The 19721-nt window shown below is 35.0% G+C and overlaps 1 protein-coding gene and 1 long non-coding RNA gene across 2 annotated transcripts; both read left to right on the top strand.

Annotated features, from left to right (window-relative positions):
• The first annotated feature begins 6470 nt into the window (after positions 1 to 6470).
• Positions 6471 to 8149, top strand: LOC102623141 (deacetoxyvindoline 4-hydroxylase-like). The gene is made up of 3 exons (XM_006494067.4): positions 6471 to 7096; positions 7342 to 7663; positions 7752 to 8149. The coding sequence occupies exons 1-3, from the start codon at positions 6576 to 6578 to the stop codon at positions 8004 to 8006; spliced, it is 1098 nt and encodes a 365-aa protein (XP_006494130.2). The 5' UTR covers positions 6471 to 6575; the 3' UTR covers positions 8007 to 8149.
• A 1059-nt stretch (positions 8150 to 9208) lies between these two features.
• On the top strand, positions 9209 to 10963 carry LOC102623416 (uncharacterized). The gene is made up of 2 exons (XR_008051607.1): positions 9209 to 9824; positions 10308 to 10963. It is a non-coding gene; the product is annotated as an uncharacterized LOC102623416 (long non-coding RNA).
• The last annotated feature ends 8758 nt before the right edge of the window (positions 10964 to 19721 follow it).

The raw sequence follows: 19721 nt of genomic DNA on the forward strand, positions 1-19721 counted from the left end.
AGCCACATTACAGCCAGTAAGCCGCTTATCCACTTTGTCAAGAATGGATTGATACGTATCTTTATTTACCCGCGAATGGATTAAGGGCATTCCAAGATAATCACCCAACTCATTTGTTGCCGAAAATCCCAATGTAGAACCTATGAGATTTGCATCCCGAGTAGCAACATTCTTAGAGAAGAAAACTTTAGTTTTCATTTTATTGACTTTTGCTTCAGAACTCCTACAATAATTGTCCAGAACAGCTTGAACGACATAAGCTCGATCAATCGAAGCTTCCGTAAATAAAAGCAAATCGTCTGCAAAAAAGAGATGTGTTAGAGGAGTTCTATATTTGGCCAACCGAATAGGCCTCCATCTCCCATCCATCACCGCTTGGGTTATACCATGACTCAACCGCTCGATGCAAAGAACAAAAAGATAAGGCGAGAGAGGATCTCCCTGGCGGATACCTCTCCCCGGAATGAAAGCCTCTGTAGCCTCACCATTCCACAAAATGCTCATACTAGCTGAAGTTACGCATTCCATGATGAGTCTAGATAAATGAATTGGAATACCAGTCTGTTGAAGCGTATCAAAAATGAAATCCCAATTGAGCCAGTCATATGCCTTTTCTAGGTCGACCTTAATGGCCATAAATCCTTTCCTGCTAGTTTTTCTGCGCATGGAATGAACTACTTCCGAGCCACAACAATTTTATCTACTATATGCCTCCTAGGAACAAAGCTTGTCTGATTGGGGCCTATTAGATTAGGCAGCAGCAATTGCAAGCGATTAGCTATAATTTTAGTCACCGTCTTGTAGGCAACTGTGCATAAACTTATGGGCTTAAACATCTTTAAGCTAGTAGGGTGCTCCTCTTTAGGAATCAAAACTAGGAGGGTAGTATTGATCTCTCGCGGGACCTTGCCCGTGGTAAAAATATCATCAATAAGTCTACAAAAAGACGGACCAACAACATGCCATTGGGATTGATAAAATATAGCATGCAAAGCATCTGTACTTGGGGCTTTCAGCGGCTTCATACTAAACACGGCTCTTTTAATTTCCTCCCTCAAAACTGGGGTTGCGACAACATCAACGTCATGAGAATCCAAGGCTGGAAATAGATTTGGAAAGTGGTAATTTTGATAAATTACAGTTTCACTTTTAAATAAATCAGAAAAATACCCCACTGCATGCCTCCTTATATCTTCCTCATCATATAGCCAATTCCCCGAATTTTCTCAGATGGCCTCAATTATATTCCGTCGCCTTTGAGCAATAGTTTTTTGGTGGAAAAAATTCGTATTTCTGTCCCCATGCAAAAGCCAATCCTTTCGAGATTTCTGAAGCCAAAGAATTTCCTCTTGGCTCATCATCATTTCGAGCTCGTTTCACAAGCAGGCCTCCAATCGTATCAAACTGCGAGAGCTATAGTTCTCTAGAGTGGCTTGAATCCCATTAATCCGAGCCATAAGCCAGCGTTTTCTCTGAAAGATATTCCCAAACACATCTCGATTCCAAGCTTGAACCTCCTGAACAAAATGAAAAGCTGCTGCACTATAGTGGGTTTGCGGATTCCACACTCGCTTTACAAAATTACTGAAATGCTCGTGTGTTAACCAAGCAGCCAAAAAGCGGAAAGACCTGTTCCTCTAATGGCCAGCCACAGCTCTCTCAAACCGAACCAGCACCGGCCTGTGATCCGAGGCAACCTTCGAGAGGTGGAGCACAGAATTATCCATATACTTAAGCAGCCATTCACTGATGCACAAAGCTCTATCAAGCCATTTAAAAAGCAATCCACATGACCAAGTAAACCTTGGACCTTTGAATTTTAAGTCAAAAATTTGATGCCCATCAAACCACTTCCGAAACAAATTACACACTCCTGAGTTCCTAACCACACCCCTCTGCTTTTCTGAAGCATATAAGATAGAGTTGAAATCCCCACCAATCAACCAAAGGCCTTGGACTACAGCTGTCTCCGTAATATTAGATTTGGACTGGCATAAACAGTTGTTGCCCAAGACACAAAGACCTTGTTCGTACAAATTTTAAAGTGAATAAACTACCTATGATTAATTGAAACCTCCACCTCTATAGAATTTTTCCAAATAAGCCAAATTCCTCCAGAGAATCCCACAGCTTCCACCCGGTGTGAATAATCAAATCCACTCTTCTTTATAAAGTCATCGACTTTAACCCCACTAATACGAGGTTCCATTAAAACCACCATCGATGGATTGTAATTTTTAATAATTGTCCTAAACGAGCGCCTAAACTCCCCCGAGGCTGCCTCTTGGACATTCCAAAACATAATACTTATTGACATAAAAAATATAAGAAGAGAGGATAGAAGCCTACTACTGTTGTTCAGTGACATCATCCATCAACGCCAACTACGTTTCTTGAACCATCGAATCTTCATCGTTAGCCATCCCATCCCCATCAACACCACTCATAGGCACAGCTGGATGGGTATGAGCATTTCCACCTTCCTTCGCCCGAAGGGTGTTTTGATCATCTAGAGGATCGGCTAAGTGTTATGGGTCTGGTCCCTGCCTTTCTATGTGCTCTTTGGCCACTTCCCTCACATCCCCATTAGGAAGGTTTTGGGAAAAGCAAAAGACCATTGTATGTTTAGTGGGATCCAAGGTAGTTGCGAGAGGGGACACAATTTGATTGCTAGAAACTTGCTGAGGGAAAATGTGTGGTTTAAAATTTTGGTTTGCATGGGGTAATGGAGTTATATCCTTCTCTCTGATATTGAAAGCACTCGGCTGGAAAGGGTTACAGGTAGGAGTCACTGGGACATTTGGTTTCCTGCTCTGAGTTCTTGCTGCCACGGCCTTATTTTGTGGCTTACGTCGAGCCAAAGTCTTTGCTGTGTTTTCTGTGTTGGAGGTAAAAATAGGGTTTGAGGCGGGTATGAATGGCTGTCATGGGGTGGAAGGGAAATCTATGCAAGCCGCATGCACAGGGTTTCCACCTTCATCCGGGACTTGAGCTAATATTTGAAACCTTGAAATACCAGCTCCAGTAAACTCCCGATTACGATTTGAGTCGCCAGTGTTCTCCTTACCACTATTAGGCTTCCTTCCTCTCCTGGTGGCAATCATCCAGGGTCCAAATGGTTCCACATTACTATCTACTTCTTGTTGGCCAGGAGCCTCGTTACCTGACATAGCTTGTTGGGGTTGACCAGCATCTTTAGAGCTTGTCGAATTACCAGCATCCTTGTAGTTACTACTACTGTGCCCGTAACGTCCACACTTATAACATATTACTGGCAATCCCTCGTATTCCACTTTCTGGATCTTCCTATCCAACTCAAACTGAGACACCAACGGCCTAGTTAATGAGATACTCACTACAAGACGAGCAAATCTTCCACGAGATGAGGAGGCTGTATTCGAGTTGATTTTAATCACATTGCCCACTAACTAACTGAGCTTCTATAGGATTTTCCGATCATAAAGATGAACAACAAGACCAGGTAAGCGGATCCATACCGTGACTTGATCAAGAGCCGTGTTTGTGAAGTCAAAAGAGGGCGTCCATGGCTACACCATTAAGTAGTGACCCATTATAAGCCAAGGCCCCTTAGTTAGAGCATCAACAGCATCCTCTACCGAGCAAAACGAACCAGGTAATAATTGTTCTCTAAGTCAATCACCGAAAAACCCATGGCTGATTTCCACATGACATTCAATCTTGCACAAAGGGCTCTATAGCCAATTGTGCGGCCAAGCAACTTCACAACAACCGAGTTCTTCCAAGGCTCACTCAACTTAGCATGAACCCTAGCCGAAAAAGTGATGGACGGCATGGGTCCCTCGTTAGTTTCAATAACGTCCCCTTCCTCAAAATCCCAGTCCTCTAGTCCGCCTCCAAATCCTTGCTCCATCGCTTGCGTCGCATTCACTAGGGTTTCTTTGTACGAGACCTGCGCAAGGTTAACACCAGCATAATCTTCATCACGAAACCTCGCTTTTTTAGTCGTTCTAGCCTCCCTAAATGGCGGGGGAAAAGTCCCTCCGAAGATAGGGTTTCCTCCACGTCCGAGGTTTTCGGAGCTTTTCATGCAGTATTCTTTTTTTTCGAGCAGCTATATTCAATGACTATTTTATATATGAGTGTTTGGGAGAAATCATATTTTATTAGGAAACATATCAAATTGTTATTAATAATAAATTACAATAGGGATATTGTAGTAATATAAAATTTTATTAAAAATAAAGTATTTAAAATAGCTTAATAGCTCTATCCATTTTAATTATTGATAATATTTAATGCTAATATGAAATAGTGTAATAAATATTTATAAGGACCGTATATAGTAAAACAAAATTATGTGGCATGAAAGTTTCATCTTCCTATATTATACACACTATAGCACACCCTCCCCCACCCCCACCCCCAACAAAAATAAAAAATAAAAAATAAAAAATAAAAAACACACGCGTACGCCAAACATAAACACGCTTAGATCAGCAGTTGATCCAAATTCTTAATAACCATAAAAATGGCTGCATTGGCTCACGAAGAATTAATGTAGTAACTTCTCCCTCGGACTGCTGAAATGAATGAGCATCCGATCACGGTCGGGAGGGTTATCTTTGATAATTGAAACCTGCTTTGAAATTTTTGATCCATGCATGCAAACGAGGGAACTTGTCAGCTTTAAGTAACTTGAGCCCTAATATTTATTCAATGACTCCCAGCCAATAGGGCATCCAACCAAAGGCTAGATCTAGAAGGCCAATGTTCTCTCCTCCAAAAAAATTTCTTCTCTCCAAGGCCCTTCTCTTCTATGGTTCTTAGAATTTCCAAGCTTTCATTTTTTACCTTTTCTTGTTCTTCTCCACTTGTCACAAATATCCTCCAAATTGTAGGACCCTATAACAATTTAAGGAACACTTTGAGAAAAGACTCTTGTAGTTCGTAGATCAAGTTTTGTAAACCCATAAAAATGAAGTAATGGCGTTCTCGTAAAAGGTGGGGACTACCTAACTTCCAATTTTGACTTAAAATAATGATTTAAATTTTTATCCCCAAGTCCATTCAATTTAATGGTGTTGATTTAGATATAATAAAAGCCTCTTCATATCAAATTTACAAATTTTTAGTTATATATTTGTCGAAAAAATTGTCAAAAGTCCTTCATAGATTGTCGAAACATATCACTTCTCTCCTTATGTTTCAATAACCCATCAAATTAAAACGCCCATATGCGGTTAAAAAGAATATTAATTTTCATATTCTTGTTTTGTATTTTAGTATCTATCCTTACAAACTTCTCAGTAATCAATGATGAGGTAAAATTTTACCACATGAAAGATAATTAAAATAGTAAACGTCACAAAAAATAAAAAATTAATGGTTTTTTTAAGGGTAGATGGGGGTTCGAAGGATTTTGAAACATGAAGGAAAAATAATTAGTTATCACAACGAACAGTTTTCTTTTAGTCATTCTCCTAATAATTTGCATACTAATTGGTAATTACTATTTATGAGAGAAGTAAAATCAGAGTTTGAAAGCAGAAGCATGCTATATGTACCTTTTACAAACCTCCAGTGTATTTTACTCTTAGTGTTAGATAAACATTAGGGACTTAGTTGTAAATTATCCTCTTAAAATTAGGGTTGAAGCAGGTGGGCAACGCAAACCTAATCACATACAATTGACATATTTGTGATATACTAGTTATTAGAAGTGGGTCCATAATGATATCATACAACCTAATTCATTTGAATTTGTAAATACATTTGACATTTTATTTCATTTGAATTTGAGAGCATAAATTTGGCCTTTTATTTTATAATAGATAATTTTAATTAAAAATAGATTAATGATGTGCCATGTATCAATCAGGTAGTGAGATAATCTTAATGAATGACACATCATATATTACATGATTTAAAATAAAATTTAATATAAAATTTTAAAATATCTATCCTTACTCTTAAAAATAATTTTTATACGAGTCTTTTTGTCCATATTTAAAGATTAACACCAATGGCTTATTTAAAAGCATATAATTTGGGCTATACATGCTGCTTTGCTATTGGTGCATTATTTAGAAGTTTTAACGGAGCGCCTTATGTGGGCTTTTTTTCACAAGCTTTAGGAATCCAAAAACTTGTTTTGATGCGAATAAATTGACATGCTTCTTAATAATCAGTAACAATGATTGGAACTTTAACAGTTGAATTCTAATTTAATTTTGGATTCAATCATTTAGATTCCTATCAATAATAATTATAAAAAAAAAAGCAACAGTAAGTGAAAAAAAAAAAGGTATTGGATTTGGTTAATTTGAAATCGATTCCCTTCGACTGTTGCCTGCACTCTCAACGAAAAAATAAAAAAATAATAATAATATGCTCCACCATGGTGCTTTTGTGCTTAATGAGTTGACAGTTATAATATTATATAATGCAGACTCTTTTAGACTAAAATAATTAATATCTAATTATATGTAACAATTATTCTGGCCACAGCAACAGAGTAAACCGTATATACCCAAAGCAATCCTCAGCTTATTCCATAAACCACAAGATAAGGTTGTAAAATTCAGGCAGAACCAATGGAAACCATTCCTAGTAGTGACAGAATGAGCGAGTTGAAAGCTTTTGATGAGACAAAAGCTGGTGTTAAGGGACTTGTAGATTCTGGGATTACTACGATTCCTCGGATCTTCATTCAAGATCAACACACCAAACATAAGTTCGATGACAAGCCGATCTGCAGGGACCCCAAAATCAACATCCCAATCATAGACTTTGAAGGCATCCACAAAGATGCAAGCTTGCGATCTCAGGCAGTTGACCAAATTAGAAGTGCTTGTGAGAAGTGGGGTTTCTTTCAAGCGATCAATCATGGAATCCCAACAAGCGTTTTGGATCAAGCCATTGACGGGATCCGAAGGTTTTTTGAAAAAGATGTTGAGGTTAAGAAGAAGTATTTTTCTCGTGATTACTCGAAAAAAATAAGATATTGTTCAAATATAAATTTGTTTAGTGCACCGATTCTTTATTGGAAAGATACTTTGAGTTTTGATTTGGGACGTGATTTTTCAAGTCCTGAAGAATTGCCGGAAGCTTGTAGGTATGGTGCAAAATGACTCGCATATTTTATTTCTTTTAGTGAGAACCACACTTTCATCTTTCTAAGAAATTTGTTTTTCAGCATCACTTGGGTCCCTGATAAAAATGACTTAAACTGTTTTGTAACATCACAAATGAAATAGAATGTAAAAAATATATCAGAACTTAGCTGATAGGAAAGAATCATTGTCCTTTTCTTTTGAAGTATAGTGATTAGGTTATATTTGTTTCTTTGCTAATTTGCAGAGACATAATGATCACATACAACAACCAAATGTGGAAAACAGGGGAGATTCTCTGTGAACTTTTGTCTGAAGCTTTAGGGCTTAGTCCCAATTACCTGAAAGACATAGGTTGTGTAGAGGAAATGACAATTGGGAATAATTACTACCCAGAATGCCCTCAACCACAATTGACCATCGGCGTAACAACACATTCTGACCCTGGATTCGTCACTGTGCTCATACAAGATCGAATTGGTGGCCTCCAAGTCTTTTGTGAAGATCAATGGTTTGATATTACCCCTGTTCCTGGAGCTCTAGTTGTAAACTTAGGATACATGATGCAGGCAAGTACATGTTATGCACAACTTTGACTATTATTAATCCATCATAGAACTTAATTGTAGTGTTCCTTTTATGTGTGTGTTTATGCAGCTGATTACCAATGACAAATTCAAAAGTGCCTATCACAGAGTGTTGTCAAAAAAGGAAGGCTCAAGGATTTCAATCGGAAGTTTCTTTATGAACAACAGTTGCTCGAGACGATATGGTCCAATTAAAGATTTGCTATCCGATGAAAATCCTCCGCTCTATCCTGAAATTACTCTAAAAGATATTTACAATAACCAATCCTCAATAGAAGAACTCTCAGCGTTGCAAAAACTTAAGCTGGCAAGGCGCTGTGCTTAATTTAATTGAGGACGTTTTCCAATTTGGTGGCTGGCGGAATAGATTAGTGATGATAGTTTGTTTGTTGCTTGGAACTGCGACTTCTGTACTTCAATTGAGCCTACAATTAATGCCAGTTATACATTAAAGTTTGGAGTTTGTCATTCTATGAGCTTTTTTGCTTTTTAAACATGCCAATATGTTACGATAAAAAGTTCATTACATTAATATTACAACAAAAATAACTATATTTCTCACATATTATTTGATAATTTTCATAAATTTTCAAGTATATTCGTCACTTTACTAAATATTAGATATGCCTCAAATAAATGACAATTTGTGCATGTATAAAACATATTATGATGTCTTTTTAATTATGAATTTAGTATAAAAAATGACTTTAGCTTGATTTTCCTAATCAATGGACCATATTTTGCCTGTGATATTATCATCTTCATTTAGATATCTTCATACTAGCTAAATTTTATTATATTTAGATATCATGATAAAAGTATTAAGCATCAGTGTCTATCAGAAAATGTGAATAGTTGATGACTTTGGTGCTTCAAGCTTCCATTAGTGACATAAAGATTAGGATGAGTTGTGGTTTAGAATTTATTTGTCCAGTTCTTTCTGATTTCACTCAGTGGTCTTGTGCGCATCCTTTTTCTTGTTGCCAAATAAGACTTGGTATTGTCCAACATTTGGTATTTGATAATTGATATGATCCACAATATTTCTTCACACTAAGGTCCACATTATTTGTTTTGAAAGTTAGTTGCAGTCTCCTTTTTACAGCCCAAGTTGGTGATACCAATTGCACATTGTTGAACAAATCTAAATTGAAAAAAATTGGAGGCACACAAGTTCCAGTGTTCAATGTGAGTAATCTTTCCATTTGACGTACTGTGCTCTATAAGCAAATCTTTTTCGTTGTTATGGTAAAATATGTTCCCATTTAAGATTTTCTATGCATCATTGACTACAATATTAGATTATTTCCTTAAGGTTAGCTGAAGTAAACAGATGTTTTTTATAATCATGAAATGTCTATGTGTCATTGAATACAACTTCATGTTCCATCTTTTTGATAGACGGTTTAAGAACTGTAGAATTGGCTTTTTATGCTGAAAACAGAACAAGAGCAGCATAGTAAGGCTGTCTGTGTCATTTATTAGTACTGATTTTCGACGTAAGTTGTGGTATTCATTTAAAGTTGATAACAGTGATAGTTCAAGATAATATGATTTCCAGATTGCCCTCCAATTGTGTTGTTTGAGTTGATTCGAAATTTTTTAGTTCTATGATATTTTGCAGCTATAAAATATATGATTCAATAATCATATCTTTCTTAAATTTAGATACTTAATTAGAATATTCACTAATATGTCATCAGTCACAGGAAGCAATAACTAAACTTAGCATCTCAAAGGCATTTTTACTAAATATTTTTAAACGAAAAGCTTAAAAATATGAAAATTAAAATATATATTGAAACGAAAGAAATAAAAGAAATCTCAAATCAGTTCGTCTGATTTTAAAAATAAATGAAAAACCCAATTAAATCCCAAAATCTTAAGATTAATCCTCAAATTTTAAGAGTATAAAATATTAAATAAATTTATTTTATATTAATTAATTTAATATTAATTTATTAGTTAAATAAATATATAAAATAAAAAAATAAATAATGTGGATTAAGAAATATTTAATCCTACAATCCAATTATGGCTATATTATTGCTCAAAGCCTAAATATCAGTCAAATGATTAGCTTCGTCACCAGTGAAAAATCTGACCGCCTGAGCTGATAGCCGACGTGCGGCCATAACAGTAGGTAACGATGCTTTTACATTTGGTTCGTATCTTATAGTTTCTCTAGCTTCTTCGATCTTATTTGCTGATACTTGTGCGCTATAATAGTAGTTTCGTTTTGTGAAATTGGGATCGGATGATTTATGTCATTTCATTGTCTGTGGTTTTATTTTTAATTATGTATTTTTGAGTGATTTGCCGATGTGTTAAATCTGTGCTTGGATCCTGTACATTGGTACATTACGCTGATGTTTGATGAAATTTTTCGAAGTAGAGTCTTCAAGTTATTTGTTGAAATGCCTGACAGAAACAACAAGCTTGCATATGTTCTATTATTAAATATGAGGTATGAAAATGAATACAATCCATACGCTATCCTTGTTTTGCAGTTTCTGTTGGAGTTCTGTTTCAAGGAAGCCTTGCTGCTGCTTCTGTGAATATAATCTTTTGAGTTATTTATTACCTGATATTTTTATAATTCTGTGTAGATTTGTATTTAATGCAGGCTGAGCATCTTGGACTGAGAAATAGAATTGAAAAAAAAAAAAAGTTGCCTATCAGCAAGAACTGGAGGATCAAGTAAGAAGAATTGGAATTAGCTTTTCATAATCATAATTTTGGCATGAACGTTTTTGCTGCTTACTTTTAGGTTTGATGGCTTTCTTTCCTAATTGAAGTGTATTTGCTTTTGGTGCAATGTGGGCTGACTTCTGTTGTCTCTTCATCAAGTTTTTAGGAATTCTCTACCTCATAAAATGAAACGACTGATTACATAGTTTAGGACAAGCTCGGAGTGTTGGTGAGTGATTACACAGTGCTCTTATGGGTTATGCTAATTGCTTATTGTGTTCTAATTGTTACCCTGCAGAAATCCTTCAAGTTTTTGTTGCTTTATATCCTTTTGTCTTTTCAGTTTCAGTTTCTGATTTATGAGTTTGTTTAAACAGGTTACAAAGTTATAATCTAGTGGTTAGTTTTACCATATCAAGATTAATAATCCAAATGGACTGATGAGGCATAATATTAATAGATGATGTAGACAACTTATACCATGCAGGATGAACAAATTTCTTTTAAGGATATGACCATTTAAGTGTAGCATAAATTGTAAATTCCGTATCAATATTGGATTTATAGTATAATTATTTTTTAATATGGTTATTTCATTGGTTGAAAATTAATAGAATGGTTCTTAGTTGTAAACTGAAATGATTGTATTTGTTTGGAGAAAAGGAGGGGACTTCCAGCTTCCTTTTGTATCGATTCTCCTTTTTGGTAATTTTTTTTTCATAATTTTTATAGTTGCTACGGTGGAGATTATATCCAAAGAAAAAAGTTGTTTCTTTCTACAGCCCTCTCCTTTTCTAAAAGCTTCAGCTGCTAAGGATGAAAACCTATTTTCACTACATAAAGGATTTGATGTCTTTTGTTAGTATTGAAATGTAGATTTCTTATTGATCAACAATTTTAAGAAATAATGCTTAGTAAAATAAGTTATATATATATATATATATATATTTTAAAGAAAGCCAAAATAGGCAGGGCCCTTATGCCAGGGCCTTTCTTCTTGAAGATGACTCGGTCACTGATGTCTGATGCAAGTATTGATTCTGAGAAAAGTGTATCTGATCTTTAGAGTTGTTCAATCATTTTCATGAAGTTGGTAGTTTGGTACACATGCCCAGGTATCTAGTTCTGTTGCATCTGTTTGACGAGTTATTGTCCTCGAATACTTGTGTTAATATGAAGCGCAATGATAATTAATTGTGGCTCTGTAGTTAATTTTATTTCCATCTCTTTGTGATTATACGAAGTAAGGAGCTTCTGGAAGATAAGCGTGAAAACTAAGTTCTACAGAAAGGGGAGGGCAATGGAGAGGGGAGGGGAGGGGACCAATCTCCTCGTACCCATCCCCGATATTTTGCGCATGTCCCCGTCCCCGTCAGAATTACTTGAGAGAATCTTCATCCCCTCCCCGAATAATAACAGGGGATCCCCGAGGGTCCTCAATCCCCGAATAACTAATACATTTTTTTGTTTTTGTTTTTGATTTTGAGTTAATCATATTAAAATAAAAAATTCAAATAAAAGTAAAGTTTTAAATATATCTTACATTAATATCCATTACAAAAGTCACATACATTAAATTAGTAAGTAACGCAGCATGCAAGGGATACAAACTTCTTTTACAAACTTCTTTTACAAACTATCGTGAATAAATTAATAGTCTAATACAAAATTGTTACAAATAAAATCGAATTTAGATTGAAAATTAACTTTTTCAATGGTGGTGTGGGCACTTTATAAATGTGGATTATTCCCTTTACACCACAATAGTTAAGTCGGAGCAAATCAAGAGCAAATATTAGATTAGATTAGATTAGATATTAAAATTACGATTCGCTGTGGGCAATTATAACATCTAAAAATAAATAAATAAATATATTTAAGTTTAAAACATTTAATGAATATTAAAATTAAAACAAAATTTTTGGGCTAATAGAATTTACCCGTTTTTTTAATGTCCTAAATAAAAATTTAGGACTTTAATTAGTTAATTAGGCCTAAAAGTTTAATAATATAAATATTTTGATATTGATACCAGAAGGAATTAGGATCGAAGGATGGATGTGCTTTCGTAGGATTTCAATATTAAAACTCTAATTAAACAATTAATGGATCGGCTTTTCCAAATTTTAAAATAATAAATTACCAGCTTTGATTATGGAGTTCTTTAGATCATACAGTGATCAAACAAATTTGAACGCGGTTAGTCAGATTTTAATAACTAATTGGTACGTGGCGTTGTTAAACCAGATCGATGCTACACAAAGTGAAGCCTTTGGACCCAGATCTGACTTAGAACAGATCAATAGTCCGCACGTTCGGGTTTCCAGCCGATATACCAACTTAGTTTTATTTTACCAAATAAAGTTAAGTTACTTTAAACGTGGTTGATTCTTTTTATTGGGCTATTATCAGATTTAAATTAGGTTCTTTTAAAGGTTTGGGTACATACACAGTACCAGATCCGGATCCCGGAAATGGTGCTCTAAAGGAATGGAGGAAGAAGAGAAGATTTACGACTGAGGATCGAGATCCGGTCTCTTTGCCTCAGAGGAATGTAGAATTTATATGGCAGATCTGATACAGATCAGTCTGCAAACATGCTTTGAAAAGAAAAATGCTTTAAAATAAATTGCTGGAATTTAAATGTGCATAAAATTAAATTGCAGAAAAGTAAATGCTTTAAAGTAAATTGCAAAAATTTAAATTACATTGAAATTTAAAGAACTGAATTTAAACATACATTTTTGCTTTCTGGATTTTACAAATTTTCAAATCTTTCCAGAAGGGAAGATTGAAAGACGGGAAGATTGAAGGTAAAGAACTAGTCTGATCACCCAAAGCTCTGTGATAGAACTATTGTGTAAACAGAAAATTTCTTTGGAACCCTTCGGAGAGAGAGAGAAGGGGGAGAAGTAGAGAGAGAAGCTCTGAAAATGAGAAATGAAAAACCTGAGGAGTCTGAGTCTTCCTCTCGGTTTATATACAAAAATCTTTAAACTGTTCACTGTAGCGGGACTTTAAGTGCACAGTAACATCTGGAACTCTGCACTGTTCACTGTAGCGGGTTTTTAAGTGCACAGTAACAATTGGATCGTATCTTTGAATAGTAGATGCTTTGTACATATACAGAAATACAGACTGACGTACAATACGGGTGAAGAGACATGTACGCTCTCACTTGTTTCCAGGGGACCACCCGAAAAAAGAAAATACTTCTTTTTTTTTTTAAGTAAATAATCAAATAATTATTTACAATGCTTTATCGGAGAGAAAATGCCGAAACAGTCATCTTCATTATCGTCTCCGAGAGAAATGAAAGGCTCTTCGTCATCATCAACATCTTCATCTTCATCTTCAGAGGAATCTGCAGCTGAGGACTTTGATCGTGAGGCGAGGAGCTGTTCCATGGCTTTGAAATACTCATCTTTAGTTTTGGCGCTTGCCAAAAGAGACTGGGCTTTGGATTTTTGGGTTAGGAAGGTCTGTTGGGCTTTAGAGGCTTCCAGGGTTGGTTGTAGGAGGTTTTTAGAGGAGAGCCAATCTTTGATCATGTTGACAGTCAATTTGGACTGTTCATCAAATTTTGACCACCATTTGACTTTAAAGGTTCTTTGAAGGATGACTTGGGATTCTTGGGTGTGGAAACGGAGGTTCCACGAACAGACCCATGGTAGGAAGAAGTTTGCACAAAAGCAAAGAAATGGGGGAAATCTTTTTTCTGAGACAGAGGGTAAATAATGAGCTTTGAAGAGGTTTAGGCAATTTGTAGCGTTTGGTGTTAGGATTTGTGGAATTGGGCCAAAAAGATTCCACCAATGCTGAAACCAATTTGGAAGGCTTTGAACGGTTATCTTTGTGTTGAAGAAAAATAACCAAGAATGAGATTTTTTAGGGTTTTGGATAAAAAAGGTGTTATACCATGCTTGTTGGTAATCCCAGTAGGAAAAAGTCTGACAATGTGGTAAACGGGTTTCAAAATTTAGAGGGAAGGTTTTAAAATTGTGGAGTAGGTCACCCCACTGATTTGGGCTTAATACTTTTAGGATTGTGGCCATGGAATAAGCCGGTTCTGTATGGGCTTTGTCAAGAAAGAAATGTTTGAATTTAACTGATTCAGTTATTTCCAAAATGCTTTGATAATAAGACTGGGGTTTTGTCAAATCCCATGGTTTGAAAAACCAGCCTTTGGGAAAAAACTTTGAAATGCTTTGAAAAGGATCAGAATGGTAAAATCCATCTTCTAGAGAAAGAATGTTTTGAAAATGGATTTTATGAAACCAATCGGAGGTTTTCTTTGAAGGTGTTGGCTGAGAAAGCACAGTTTGGGAGGATGAGCTTTCAGCAGAGACAACAACATTTTGGGAAGAGGGTTTTGTAATTTCAATTTCTTTTTTGGGAGAAATTTGGCTTTGAGAAATGTTTTGGAGGGCGAGCATGAGCTTAGGTGATTTTGTAATGGAACTCATCCATTGCTTTACTTGGTCATCAGAAGAAATAGATTTGTATTGGGCTCCATGTTCTTCAACCATTTCAATCCAAGATTTAATGGGCATGGCAGAAGAGAGTAGTTTTTCTTTAGAAGGGGTAGACTGGGGTTCTTTAGAAGGTTCTTGAGGACCAGAAACTTTGAGAACTGTTTTACCTTTGTCTTTCTTCTTTGGCGGCATTATCTATTTTGAAGAAATTCTCTGGTTAGAAAATCAGGAACAAAATTTTTGTCACCTTTAATAAATTCAATATCAAAATCAAAAACACTTAAAATAGCCTGCCATCGTGCAAAAATCTGTTTTGATGCAATGTTTTGAACATCTTTTTCTAAAACATGTTTTGCAGCTTTGCAATCAATTCTAAGTAAAAATTTTTGATTTAGTAAATCACTTTGGAATTTAGATATGCATAAAACAATAGAAATAATTTCTTTTTTGATAGTAGAATAATTTCTCTGGCAATCATTCCAATGCGCAGAAACATATTGTACTATCTGTTCTTTATCATTTTCTTTTTGTTTCAATATACCTCCATAACCTATGTCAGATGCATCAGTTTCAACAATTTTAGGTAATGCAGGATTTGCAAGAAATAAACATGGAATATTTTTTACAGATTGCTTTATTAATCTAACAACTTTGGTATGTTCTTCTGACCATGCAACAGGATTCTTTTTCAACCTATCATGCAAAGGTTTAGACATCCTATTGATATTAGGGCAAAAATCGAGAACATAATTTAGACTACCAAGAAATCTTTGTAATTGGGTTTTGTCCAGAATCTTGTATGGGAATTTATCTGCAAACAAAAGAGATCTTTCAATTGGGGTGATAGTTCCTTTGGAAATATGATGACCTAGGAACCGGACTTTTGTTTGAAATAAAGAAATTTTTGAACTAGAAAGGGCTAACCCAGCTTTTTTAGTAACAAGGTGGAAAGTCTTTAAATGTTTGAAATGTTGGTCAATACTTTGAGAAAAAATCAATACATCATCAATGTAAACAATGCAAAACTCAGAATAGGGATTATAAATATCGTTCATGATTCTTTGAAATTCTGAGGGTGCATTTTTCAAACCAAAAGGCATTACTGTCCATTCGTATTGTCCAAAGGGAACAGTAAAAGCTGTTTTATAACGATCTTTAGGATGGATTTGTATTTGCCAAAAACCAGACTTCATATCAAATTTAGAAAAAATGAAAACTGAACAGAGTTTTTGGAGCAAATCTTTTTTATTAAGTATTGGGTACCTAATCCATTTTAAAGCTTTATTCAAAGGTTTGTAATTTATCACAAGTCTAGGAACGCCTCTTTCAATTTCAGAATTTTTGTTGACATAAAAAGCGGCACAAGACCATGGAGATCTGGATTTTACAATGAGTCCTTTATTTTCAAGATCATTAATCTCATCTTTACAATGTTGTTCCAAATCCATGTTCATTTGGATTGGACGTGCTTTGGTGGGTATTTGTTTTTCATCAAAAGAATTTTCATAAGGCAAATCTACCAAATTTTGTTTCCTGTTCCAAAAAGCAGATGGTAAATCAGCACATATTTCTTTTTCAATAAGGCTTTTGAAATCGAGGATTTTTCTTTGTATAAAATCACTTTGTAGTTGTCTTTCAACTCTTTGGAAATTTAAATCCTTTTGTAAACAAAATAAATCATCTTGTTTGGATTTAAGAATGGCATTGATTTTGTTTTGGTAAACAGAACAAGCTTTGACAATGTTTAGATTCCTAGTTTTTAGCTTTTCAATAAACGAGAAAACAAGGTCTCTGGATTTTGCTTTGAAATATATACCATCATAATTGACAGCATATGGGGTTATAAGATTTATAAAAGGGGTTCCTAAAATGATAGCATGGTGTATATCATTTGTAAGAACAAAAGAAGTTTTAAATTCAATTTTATTATTATAAATCGAGGCTTCAACTTTGGAACTAACATTCAATTTTGAATTGTTAGCGGCAGAAAGTCTTTCTTTTGTTTTTTCATGAAATCTTTTGGGGACGATCTCTTCTTTGATGCAATTTAAATCGGCGCCAGTATCAAAAAGGGCAATGGCGTCCATTGCAAAATCATCAGAAAAGATTAAAGTGACTTTAATCAAATACTTTCTTTTGGTGATTTGTTTCAAAACAAATAGGAAATCATTGGGTACTGACTCAATGTTTTCCACTTTTATTTCATCACCATTATCAGGATTAGATTCATTATCTGAATTATCCTGCAAATGTTTTTGTAAAAGAAGTTGGATAGTCTCAGAATCACTTTTTTGTTTTTCTTTTAAATCTCTGATTTCACATTTAATTTCTTTTATCTCTTTCTGAAGATCCTGGATATTAAGAACCATCTTTTTTGTTTTCTTTTTATCCAAAATTTGAGTAAGATCATACGAATTCTTTTTGATAATTGGAACTTTAGAAATCTCAGCAGAGGTTCCGGCTTTGTCGGAATCCATAGTTTTCAAAAGTTTATCAAGATAATCCTTTTGAAGATTTGGATCAGAAATATGCTTTACAAGTTCAAGAAAAATCTCTTGGTCTTTAGTCAAAACATTGATTTTCTTTAAATAGGAATCTGAATCAGAATCGCTGCTGCTAGATGCAGAGGTGTCTGATTCAAATAACTCATCTACTTGGAGGGGGTCACTATCTCCCGTCATGGAAGACTCAGAGTCTGAAGACTCTATAAGGAGGGGGGCTATTTTGGAAAGGATGTCTTCATTGAGGTCAAGCTCTTGGAGTCTTTTGTTCATTCTGCAAAATTTTGCAGTATGACCTTTCATGCTACATTTAAAACATGTAGCATCTTTGAAATTGAATGGGGTTTTAGGTTTGGCTTTAAACTCTTTCTTTTTAGAAAAACTATGTTTCTTATAAGGCCTTGAAGGTTTCTTATAAGGAAGTTTCCTAAAATCATGAAAGGATTTCTTATGGCTCTTAGACTTGTAATGTTTCTTATACGGTTTCGAAGAACACTTACCATTACAAGTTTTGGAAGTAGAAGCTTTAAAGGGGTCATAGTTGAATTGCTTACAGAAACTGCCTAACTCTTGCTTAGATCTCCTAAGCTCCTGCTTCAGACGTTTCTGTAATTTCAAATCTTGACAGATATTTAAACCTTCTTTATTGACAAAACTGACTAGTTCACCATAAGTGAGCTCGTCATAAGGAATACGATTGTCATAAAGAGCTTTGATGGAATTCCTAACCTTTTCTCCCAATAGGGTAGGTAAACCTGCAAGGAATTTTTCCTTCCAAGTTACATGATTTGCATCATCCCTAAGGAAGAGTCTAGTAAAGAAAGTGGTTTTGTATTCTTGGAAATCACTGAGTTTTCGCCCATCTCTTTTGATGATTCTTTGCTAAGTAGATTCGAATCCAGTCTTTGTAAAGGTCCAATTTCATTTGATTGTTATCCAAACATAACAATTTCACTTAAAGATAAAAATATTTTGAAAAGCATGATCCTACAAATCAAAACTCATAATTATAATATGATTGAGGGATCCATCCCAGTTGCCTTAATTTTTAAAATCTCGTATAAGGCAATGATCACTGCATTCAGTACACAACATAAATTCCAGTCAAAAAGAGATGAGACTCTTCTCTTGCAGACTGATTTGTCTAGAGCCAACACAGTCATCCCAAAGCCTATTCAATGGAAAGATGTCCATCTTCCAGAAGAATGGATTCTTGAAGGAGCCGCTCCACCAGCGATTCCAAAACAACTTGAGCCTAATACAGAGTTGCAAAATGTGACTCAGTATTCCGATGGAAAAGTCAAATTGTCATTCAGAAGATCCACCTCATCCAGATTTTCTGATAGAACATCGTGCTCAAGCATTCCTTCATCAGAAAGGAAATTTACAAAAGTCCCTTCCGTTATAAATCTTCCTTTTCAAAGTCAACCCAGGTTTTCAACTTTAGATATACCTAGCACTTCTATACGATCTGTTGACTATGCCACTAGTGTTCCTCACCCTATTTACACTAGTAGTCAACATGAACAAAGACAGGAAGAGAAGGAACCTTCTCCTCCAACTTCCCCTACATTTTCTGCCGTTACAGAAAATGTAATTAATGTCATTAAAAGGAATTTGAATTAGATAAAGCTTTTCTGCATAAAGATTTTTATTCTGATTTAAACAAAGAAAAAAGACTTTGGTTTTTCAAACACTTTTTAAATCAAAGGAAAGAAATCCAACAAACCTATTATGAATTTGTGAATCTTCATCAAGTTCATATATTGTTTTTTGATTGGTTCGAGATATATTCTTCTAATAACAACATCTCTTACCCCTTCAAAGAGTCAAACCCTATTACTATTAGGAAAAAGACCACTGAATGGAAACTCTCCGAAAGTAATAGAACTGTCGATTCTGAGCATCCACCCCTCCGAAGTGTAACCGTTGACCACGGCGAACCTCCTATAGAAATTAGGGCTTCACCTTACAAAATCCCTAAGCCTAATGATACTGATAGTAATTTAAGTAGTATTATTCAACAGAATAATTTCTGTAATACTAACTTAAATACTATAGGAAAACAGTTGACTAGGATAGAAAACCAATTCCAACAATCAACCATATCTGTTTCTCCTAGTCCAAAGCCTATTCCTTTAAAGTCAGATTTTGATAAAAAGCTTAAGGAACCTATTTTCAAACCCTTTCAGGTTTCGAAAACTAGCCAAAAGCTTGCCAATGAATCAAAATCGGATTTTACCAAAGCCATCAGAGAACAATTAGATAGGATAGAAGCTACTTCTTCCTCATCTAGCAAAGTTCAAATAGCCCATGATACTCCTCAATCTAGCAAGATTGGAGTATTAGAGAAAGATGACCAAACTTCTATTG

Source organism: Citrus sinensis, chromosome 9 (assembly GCF_022201045.2).
Source record: "Citrus sinensis cultivar Valencia sweet orange chromosome 9, DVS_A1.0, whole genome shotgun sequence".
In the NCBI taxonomy this organism is placed as follows: Eukaryota; Viridiplantae; Streptophyta; class Magnoliopsida; order Sapindales; family Rutaceae; genus Citrus; species Citrus sinensis.

What these genes read in the sequence shown, in the direction of transcription:
- LOC102623141 (XM_006494067.4), top strand. Translation starts at nt 6,576, where the DNA reads ATGGAAACCATTCCTAGTAGTGACAGAATGAGCGAGTTGAAAGCTTTT. An exon ending in GAATTGCCGGAAGCTTGTAG is followed by an intron (nt 7,097 to 7,341) that starts GTATGGTGCAAA and finishes GCTAATTTGCAG; the next exon opens with AGACATAATGATCACATACA. An exon ending in ACTTAGGATACATGATGCAG is followed by an intron (nt 7,664 to 7,751) that starts GCAAGTACATGT and finishes GTGTTTATGCAG; the next exon opens with CTGATTACCAATGACAAATT.